The 10,074-nt window shown below is 47.0% G+C and overlaps 1 protein-coding gene across 1 annotated transcript; it reads right to left on the bottom strand.

The window, feature by feature from the left end:
• Positions 1 to 9,112: 9,112 nt before the first annotated feature.
• LOC136512659 (ubiquitin-ribosomal protein eS31 fusion protein) lies at positions 9,113 to 9,813 on the bottom strand. The gene has a single exon (XM_066506622.1). The coding sequence runs from the start codon at positions 9,714 to 9,716 to the stop codon at positions 9,249 to 9,251; it is 468 nt and encodes a 155-aa protein (XP_066362719.1). The 5' UTR covers positions 9,717 to 9,813; the 3' UTR covers positions 9,113 to 9,248.
• Positions 9,814 to 10,074: the final 261 nt, after the last annotated feature.

Below are 10,074 nucleotides of genomic sequence, written 5' to 3'. Positions count from 1 at the left end.
CTTTGGTTGCGCTGTATTTCGCGAGTGGTTTGTATTCAATCTACTTGGTGAACTTGTCTATTGCTACAAAGATGTACTCGAAGCCGCCTTTTGCTTTCTTCAGGGGTCCTACTTGATCCAGCCCCCAGCAGGAAAAAGGCCAAGCGGGTGGGATGCAGACAAGATTGTGAGCTGGTACATGGGCTTGTCTTGCAAACATTTGGCAACCTTTGCATTTTTTGACAAGCTCTTCTGCGTCTTTCAAAGCGGTTGGCCAGTAGAATCCGGTGCGAAATGCTTTGCCAACCAGTGTTCTTGAGGTGGCATGATTTCCACAGCAACCTGAGTGTATTTCGTCTAGGATCTCTTTACCTTCTTCAAATGAGACACATTTTAGGAGTACTCCTGATGATGCTGCTCTTCTGTAAAGTCTATCTCCTACTAGAACGTAGTTTTTGCTTCTGCGAACAACTTGGGTGGCTTCTGCCTTATCTGCTGGCAATTTGTTTTCTTTGATATAGTCGATGAAAACTTGGCTCTATGAAGTGTTGATTACCAAGATCTGAGCGCTTTTAGCCTGAATTTCATGTGTTGTTTCACCGGGTTGTTTGATAGAGGGAACTGATAGCTCTTCTATGAATACGCCGGGTGGAACCTTCGCTCTGTCTGATCCGAGCTTGGCAAGGACATCTGCTGCAATGTTGAAATCGCGTAGGACGTGTAAAATTTCTAATCCTTGAAAATGTTTTTCAAGTTTCCGTATTTTAGCACAGTAAGCACCCATGTTTTCTTTGGTGCAATCCCAATCTTTGTTGACTTAGTTGATGACTACTGCTGAATCGCCGTATACGAGTAATCTTTTTATTCCGAGGGTAATTGCCACTCGTAGCCCGTGGATGAGGGCTTCATATTCTGCTTCGTTATTTGTAGCTTGCCATAATATCTGAAGGACGTACTTGAGTTGTTTTCCTTCTGGGGAAATGAGGAGGACGCCTGCACCGGCTCCGCCTAGTTTGAGTGACCCATCAAAGTACATCTTCCAGTGGTCAAGGATTGTATCTGATAAAGGCTGTTGAATCTCTGTCCACTTGGCCACAAAATCGGCAAGGGCTTGAGATTTGATTGCCTTCCACGGGGTGAAATTGATGTTAAGAGCTCCGAGTTCGACTGCCCACTTTGATATGCGTCCCGTTGCATCTCTGTTGTGTAAGATGTCTCCGAGCGGGAAGTCTATCACTACTATGATCTGGTGGCTTTCAAAATAGTGGCGAAGCTTGCGTGAAGTGATCAGTAGGGCGTAGAGTAGTTTTTGTACATGCGGGTACCGTATCTTTGATTCAGATAATACTTCACTGATGTAATATATAGGTCGTTGTACTTTATACACGTGTTCTTCTTCTTCTCTTTCTACGACTACTGCCGTGCTGACCACAGCAGTAGTCGCCGCAATGTATAACATCATGTCTTCGTCTTTCCTTGGGGTGTGAGAATTGGTGAGGATGTGAGGTATGCCTTAAGTTTCTTGAAGGCTTCGTCAGCCTCCTTTGTCCATTCAAACTTGTCTGTCTTCTTTAGTAGTTTAAAGAAAGGTAACCCCTTTTCGCCGAGTCTTGATATGAAACGGTTGAGGGCCGCCATGCATCCTGTTAGTTTCTGTACATCTTTGATACTTCTAGGTGGACCCATTTCTGTTATAGCTCGAATTTGCTTGGTGCTGGCTTCAATCCCGCGCTGACTGACCAAAAATCCGAGTAGTTGTCCTAAAGGAACTCCGAATACACATTTATTTGGGTTCAACTTCCATCTCCATCTCTTTAAGTTTTCGAATGTTTGCTCTAAATCTTCAATCATAGTGTTTGGGTTCTTTGTTTTCACCACTACATCATCCACGTATGCCTCCACATTTTCACCGATTTGATCCCCAAGGCAAGTTTGGATAGCTCTTTGGTATGTGGCACCGGCGTTCTTTAGTCCAAACGACATGGTCTTGTAACAGTAAGCACCGAATGGAGTAATAAAAGATGTCTTGCTCTAGTCTTGTTCTTTTAATGCGATCTAGTGATACCCTGAATAGCAATTGAGAAAGGATAATAGTGCAGACCCTGCTGTTGAGTCGACTATTTGGTCAATGCGTGGTAGCCCGAACTGGTCTTTTGGGCAATGTTTGTTGAGATCTGTGTAGTCGATGCACATACGCCACTCGTTTGTGTTCTTCTTCTGCACAAGGACCGGGTTTGCTAGCCAGTCTGGATGAAGGATTTCTCTGATAAATCCGGCTGCCATCAGTTTTGTGATTTCCTTTTTAATCGCTGCTTTTTTTGTCGGGTGAGAATCGTCGTAGCCGTTGCTTTATAGGCTTGGAGCTTTCATTAACATCAATTCTGTGCTCAGCCAACTCTCTTGGGACACCTGGCATGTCGGCCGACTTCCAAGCGAAGATATCTTTGTTGTCTCGAAGAAAGTTGGTGAGCGTGTGTTCCTATTTTGCCGAGAGGTGAGCACTGATAGTGGCCGTTTTGGAGGTATCGCCAGTACCCAGGTCGATCTGCTTGACGTCGGCTTCTTTTGGTGGTGTGATGATGCTGGGTTTTTTAGCCGGTATTTCTAATTCTTCTTGGTTTATCTCTGCAGCAATTGTGGCTATTTCTTTTCTACTTTGGTCATCTTGTGCTCTGGCTGCAATCTGGATTGCTTGAACATCGCAGTCAAAGGCGTGTTTTAGGTCACTTCGAAGGGAAAGTACTCCATTAGGCCCTGGCATCTTGAGCAGCAAATACGGGTAATGCGGTATCGCCATGAATTTCGCTAGTGCTGGTCGTCCAAGAATCGCGTGGTATGATGACTCAAAGTCCGCTACCTCAAATTTGATGAATTCTGTATGGTAGTTTGAGGGTGTTCCAAAAGTGACTGGTAGAGTAATTTGTCCAAGTGGCATGGCTGCTTTGCTGGGTACTATTCCGTAAAAAGGTGTGCTTGTTGGTGTGATCATCCCGACGAGTTGTAGTCCCATCTTCCTTAGTGTTTCCGAAAAGATGATGTTGAGTCCGGCTCCCCCATCGATTAATACTTTGGTGACAGTCATACCAGCAATAGTTGGATCTAGAACCAGTGGATAATGGCCTGCGTTTCCCACGCTAGTCCATTGGTCTTCTCTGGTAAATTGGATAGGATATTGTGACCAATTGAGATATCTTGGTGTAGCTGGTTCTGTTGTCATGATAGTCCGTAGTGCTAGTTTTTCTTGATGTTTGCTTCTGCAATCTAGAGCCCCTGAGAAGATCACTGCTACCGTTCCCCTGGGTTTTTGGAATCCTTTGTCCTCGTGGTTGTCTTCGTCTTTTTTCTGATTGTTCTCTTTGGTGTTCTCCTTACTATCTTTTCTTGCGTATCGATCATTGAAAGTGTAATAATTTCCGATGGTGTGCCTCCCATTAGGGTGCAATGGGCAACGTATGTTTTCAATGTCATCATATCTTCTGGGTTTGGAAAACTTCTTTGATTTGTCGGCCATCGCCACGGTATTGTCTGGTCTACGTTTCCTTTCTTGATGTCTGCTATTTCGATGATTTTGCTTGTCCGGGCTGTCCTGGTTGCTTCTATCCGGAAACCTCTCTCGTGTTTTTTCTTCTGCAGTAATCATCTTTTCCACTATTCACCTGAATTCTTCATTGTTTCTCAGATTTTCTTTGCAGAAATCTTGAAATTGCCACCTAGCCATGATTCCGTGAGAGAAAGCTTCAATTACTTCTCGTTCGGTGATGTCATGCACTTGAGCCCGTAGTTCGCCGAATCATCGATAATAATTTCTGAGACTTTCGCCTCCCTTTTGCTTGAGTCCTTTCAGTTCTGCATGAGTGATTGGGTATGTAATGATTCCTGCAAAATTTTCACAAAAAGCTCTTTGCAAGTCCTCCCAATTTCTGATAGATCCTGGATTTAACTTGTCGAACCATTGGAGGGGCATAGTTTCTAGTGCCATGGGAAAGAACAAGGTTTTGATATCGTCGTCTCCTCCGACTAGTTCAATTGATTGTGAATATATTCTGAGTCATTGCCTTGGTTCGGTTTTGTTATCATACTTGGAGTGGTTAGACGGTTTGAATTTGTGAGGTAATCATACTGATGCCAACCTGTTCACGAAACAGGGGAATCTGTCGTGCGTTCCGGCTTCTTTGAATTCGGATTCGGCTCCTTCTTCTGGCCAAGTGTTGTTTTGATGGGAATAAGTCTGCGAGGTTGTCTGGGTAGGCACCCTACTCCTGGTCTTCCTTGGTCGTTCAAATTGGTGGCCTTGATTATGTTCCTTCCTACTTTTTCCGTTATGGCTTCCACTTGGCCTAAGTCTTTCGAAAGCAGACTTCCTTTGATTTTGATCTTCTTGCCTGCGGGTTGTTGATCTGGCGGGTAGTCTCGATCGGGCTCTCTCTTCATGCATTCTTGGGATTGTCGACCGGAGCAAGTCCTAGAGCTGTTCGTATTTCTCTCCGTGATGTGAGGTTGCCCTAAGTTCTTCTAATGCTTCTCGAATCTTATCGTAAGGTGTATTCACCGTGCGTCTTTCTTCGGCTTCTTGTTGTGATTTTCTTTTATCGTATTCAGCCAAATCTGACTCGTATCTGATCCAGGCTTCTCTACGCTGCCTAGCGCAGTGTTGGCACCCTTGCTTCAACTTGTTTTTCCTTTCTCTAGCCTGTCTCTGACTCTCAGTTTCTCCATCGTAGCCCTGGGCAAAGGGTGATATGTTGGATTCTGATTCATCTGATAACCTGACATCGGGTGCTTCTGGGGGGTTTAATGGTGACCGAGGATGTCGAATCATGAGCACTTCCCGTGCGTGAGCCGTTCTGTTATTGGTGTTAGTTTTCATGCTGTCAGAGTTGCTGATGACTTCAGTAGACGTCTTGATGTCGTAGATCGAGTCTCCTTCTTGGTAAGGTAGAATAGCTGTTGTTGTTGTGCCGACTAGTTGGGTTCCGCTATCTTCAGGAATGGAACCTGGCCAGTGGATGATACAGTTTAGTGATGTTATTGTTAGCACGAGACCCTCTTGGGCTCCTGTCAGTGGTATCCTAAGCATTGGATTGAAAGACCTTTCGATCTGTCCTTGATAGGATTTTGCCGCGTTGTCGAGCCCAAATGGAAAAGAACTCGACTTTTTGAAAGAACTCTGAGGGTAATCCGAGTTGTTTTGGGTTGTGCTCTGGAATCCTGCCAAAAAAGAACTCGGTTTCTTGAAAGCACTCAAATAAGACTTCATCTTGGACACGGAGCTTGAATTCGAGTTGGATGCGCGTAGCCGTGAAATCTTATTCGAATCGGATATTATGAGCTGCGCGAATCTTCTGGTGAGCTGATCCGTCGTAGTTGTCGAAATAGGAAATTCTTCATGCTGATCCGGATCTTTGAGGAGATGGCTTTGGAGCCTGCCGTAGTTGTCCGCCTCGCAGATCCATGAGCCGAAGATGAAAGTTGATCCCGTCGGGAAGATCATGTTATCGAGGTCCATCGAGCTTTCGGATGCAAAGTCGCCGAAAGTCCCCTACCTGGCGCGCCAGCTGTCGATGTTTCACCACCGATAGCCTGCCACGGGGGTACCCGGGGCAGTATGCTCGGGCTTCGGCGTATGCTGGACTCGATGGTTAACGCAAGAGACAGTCGATTTATCCTGGTTCAGGCCCTCGATCATAGATCGAGTAATAACCTTACGTCCAGTCGGCGTTAGCCTTTGCGTTGGATTGATCGTGATATGTTATATTGTACAATTGTCGTCCCTCCCTCTCAGGAGCCCTGCCCTTCTTTATATAGTCAGGAGGCCAGAGTCCTAGTCGGTTTGTAATAAGATTTTCTAGTAGAATTACTTAATAGTTATACTACTAAGATTACATGGGAAGAATCCTAGTTGGACTAGATCTTCTCTCTCCCTTGCGGGGTATCCTGTGGGTCCCGCATCGACAGGGAGGGCGCGCGCCGGGGTGAGGGCGCCGCTGCCGGCCATGGAGGGAGCGGGCGGCGCACACGATGGAGGGGGCGAGAGGCGAGCAAGTCAACGGATAAGTGGAGGATTTTTTTTAATTGCGAACGAATGAGTGCAGAAGTTGCGTCCGACCTGGTAAGTAGAATTACCATTTTCTTCCTTATGAACCCACTAATCTATGCCATGAATTGGCGTGTTCATTCAAAATGTAAATCCTATACAAATCAAATATTTTGATGCGCTGATTAGCCCGTGTCATGTGCTGTACAAAGTTGATCATGCGGAAATGTATACAAAGTTAAAAGTTGATCATCCAGATCGTTGCTCACGATTATCAGTTTTTACCAGGTTCTTTGAAACAGCACATTTTCAGAAATTTCACAAGGCCTTTGGGAAATTTGGCACAGTTGAACATGAACGTCGTCCTCGCCGTCACTCATCAAATCAAAGCCACCACGGACTGCACGCACAAGACGACTAAATAGAGGCCACCACGGACAAGATCATGACCAAATCAAAAGCACATATCAAACAAATCAAACACGTCCCGCACGAATCCATCTAACCGAATTTGCAAAAAACATGTGATTTGAATATGTTAGTACCCCATACCGAAGTAGCCAAACCGTGCAGCCTAAGACTATCTCTAACAACACAACCCAAACGCAAAATAGATCGTTCACAGTGTTTTAGGTACCAAAAACACGCTCAACAGATGACCCAAACAAATGACGCATTTTGCATTCAAGCCGAACCGAAACGCAAATAAGCGTCTCGAGAGAGAGGACGCAAATCTCTGGAGCCGGATCTTGAAGGTGCCGCTCGCGGTGGGGACGGAGGCGGCTCGCACGGCGCCCCCTCCCGGCAGCAGCAGCAGCCAACACAACACCACCTGCAAATCCAAATTCACCAGCCGCCGCAGCAGGACGAGGCAGCGGAGGGAAGGAGCAACAGCAGCAGCTGCAAGTGGTGGCGCAGCCCGGGGAGCGGAGGCAGCAGGCAGAGCTCCAACAAGTCCAACGGCGAGACTGTGCAGTGGCTGCTGCAGCAGGCCGAGCCAGCCATCGTCGCCGCCACCGACACGGGCACCATACCAGCGTCCGCGCTCGCATCTGTCGCGCCCTCGCTCTCGTCGCCCACCTCCGGGCTCGCCAGGCCGCACCACCACCCCGACAGCTCCTTTAAACTGCCAGCATATCCAAGCAACAGCATCAAGAACAAAATCAAAACAAGTCAGAAGATTCCTCCCTTTGCGCCGAATGAATCAATCAGGAATCAGGTGCGCTCCATTCATAGATGTACCGATCTGTGTTCCCGTTGCAAGGAAACAAGATCTATGCATCGGTGCGTAATAATGGAAAGATGGGGATACAGATTAAGGGAAATCACCTGGCTTTTCTTGTACAAAATGGAATGAATCCATGAACCCTAGTGCAGATCAGAAGAGGGAAATAGAAGAGACTGCAATGGGTCCGATAGAGAGAGATGTTCTTGCTTCACCTGGGAGACGCAAAGAAGCAAATGGAGCACAGGGGACAGCACCTGAGGCTACAGCCATGGGGGCCAGCCGCGCTGGCGTAGCACTCATCGGGGCTGACCGCTGCCCCACCCGAGCCCACAAGGGAGCCGGCCGTGGCGCAGGGGCGGGGGAGGGGGGGGGGGGGGGGGGGGGAGAGGGGCTGGCCTCACCCGCAACGAGCGCCATGGCACAAATGGCCGTCCGTTGCGCCGCCGTCTCGAAGGAGCCGCCCGGTGCTGCCGCGTGACAAGAGGGAGAGAGGGAAAGGGGAGAGAGGTGTGTGAGGGGGGCAAAGATATTTTCAAAGCCGAAGCTCACAGCTCAGTGGCCAACCACAGGGAAGACGGAGGAGCAAGCGGCACCAGACGGAGGAAACTGGGAGTCTTCTTTTTAGGTTCGCTGTTGGAGAAGGTTTTCGGTGCGTGACCCTTTCCCTGTACGTGACTCGGAATAGGTCTCGTGTTTGCGTTCTTACCGTTGAATATAATCACATTGAGTGAATTCACAATTCGCAGAAGGTACAGAGAAAACAAGGTAAAACAATGAGTGCAAATTTCAGTAAATCAGTGTGATTTAGGCACCATGAAGGATCTCAACTCAAATGAACTTGAAAGGCTCAAAATTGGCACAAATGTTAGGCTTGGTGAAATCTTCATTAACACATAACTCAATTCAGTACCACCAAAAACAGAAATCGAATCCATAGGCCACATGCTGGTTCAGTTCATGCGAAGAGCACACCTAATATCAATAATGACCATACACTGCGCAATTCATTGAACAGCCTACTTGGAAGTCACGTGTGGAGACTAGTATGATGCATTTTTTGCATTTTGTGCTGGCTAAGTAAACAAATTGCACACATCATCATCATCATGGTATAAACAGGCTAAAGAATGCAACCACACTGTAAAAAGAATTGCAGCACAATCGCAATGGCAGTACCGTAATTTATACTCAGCACGACTTATCAAAACAAGCAATCCATTCTATCTAGACTGCAGCACAATCGCAAAATAATGAACCAGCAATACAACAACCAAAGCAAACAAAACATTATTAGGTGGGGTACTGAGATCACAATTAGAAAAACAATACTACAGCCATTATAGCAACAAAAAAAAAAGAACCAGCAATAACAGATGAGAACAATCACCAAAAAAACCCTTGCACATGACTGCAACACAATCAGCAACTACATTAGGTGGGGTACTGAGATAAAAAAAAAATTGCATTATAAGATGACAATACTACAGCCAAAGCAAGGAATTCTACCTAACCCAAGCAATGTGTTCCTAAGTCATTAATAAAACTACATCAAAATGGTAAAATCCTTAGAACAAACAATTATATCAAGAAGTACTGAGCATACACGGAATTATGACTAAATAGTAGCTTATCTCAAAACATTAGTGACGATCAAAATAATCAAGCAAACATAAAGAGGTCAGGACATTTCCCTCCCCAGGGCAAATCAAGAGATAGCATTAGCTAAGGAACGCAATAAATCCAATTATGCAATATACAACTATAATGAACCTAGGAATGATGAATGATAGTGAAACGGCCAAAAAATGCAATCGCCGACAAGGATAGAATATGAAAACAAAATTAAACTCCGCATCACATCAACTCAGTAATAGGGGTAACAATATGATAGATACTACTGCTCCATTTAAGTTTCAACTTCAGACAGATCTAAAATGAGATTCAATTCGAGTAACCAACAGGTGAATGCTTGATAGGTAGGCGGGTAAAGCAAATCGACGCAAGCGATTACGCCTTCTGGTTGTAGACATAGGTGAGGCCGCACTTGCCGCAGTAGTGGCGGTCGAAGTGGTTGGCCATGAAGACGCCCGCGCCGCACTCGGTGTTGGGGCACTCCTTGCGGAGGCGGGTCACCTTGCCGGTGGCGTCGTCCACCTTGTAGAACTGGAGCACGGCGAGCTTCACCTTCTTGTGCTTGTGCTTGATCTTCTTGGGCTTGGTGTATGTCTTCTTCTTGCGCTTCTTGGCGCCACCGCGGAGGCGGAGCACCAGGTGGAGGGTGGATTCCTTCTGGATGTTGTAGTCGGCTAGGGTGCGGCCGTCCTCGAGCTGCTTGCCGGCGAAGATGAGCCGCTGCTGGTCCGGCGGGATGCCCTCCTTGTCCTGGATCTTGGCCTTCACGTTGTCGATGGTGTCCGATGACTCCACCTCCAACGTGATGGTCTTCCCCGTCAGGGTCTTCACGAAGATCTGCATCTTGGCGGCGGTAGGGGGGTCGCCTCCGCGCTGCGGCTGCGGCGACGGCGGCGGCTGGGTAGGGTTTGGCTGCGGCTGGATGGAGGTGGAGTCTAGGGTTTCTGTGTTCGCGGCTGAGTTCACCTATATAGAGGAGGCAGACGATGTGGGCTGTTGGATCTAGGGGTTTGAGGATCTGACGGCTGGATCTTGCTGGAGTCGGCGTTCGATGGGCTGGGCTGATTTGCTTCATCTCTTGCGGCCCATAGGTAAATGAATGGGCTGACTGGAAAGCGCACTCGCCTTCGTTTGGAAATGCAAATTGAGTTTGACTGTTTTTTTTTAAAGTTTATTTTGACTAAATTAAGCTGCCAAACAT

Source organism: Miscanthus floridulus, chromosome 16 (genome assembly GCF_019320115.1).
Source record: "Miscanthus floridulus cultivar M001 chromosome 16, ASM1932011v1, whole genome shotgun sequence".
In the NCBI taxonomy this organism is placed as follows: domain Eukaryota; kingdom Viridiplantae; phylum Streptophyta; class Magnoliopsida; order Poales; family Poaceae; genus Miscanthus; species Miscanthus floridulus.
The sequence above is the reverse complement of the archived record's forward strand: the minus strand, read 5'-3'. Positions and strand labels throughout refer to the sequence as shown.

What these genes read in the sequence shown, in the direction of transcription:
- LOC136512659 (XM_066506622.1), bottom strand. Translation starts at nt 9,716, where the DNA reads ATGCAGATCTTCGTGAAGACCCTGACGGGGAAGACCATCACGTTGGAG.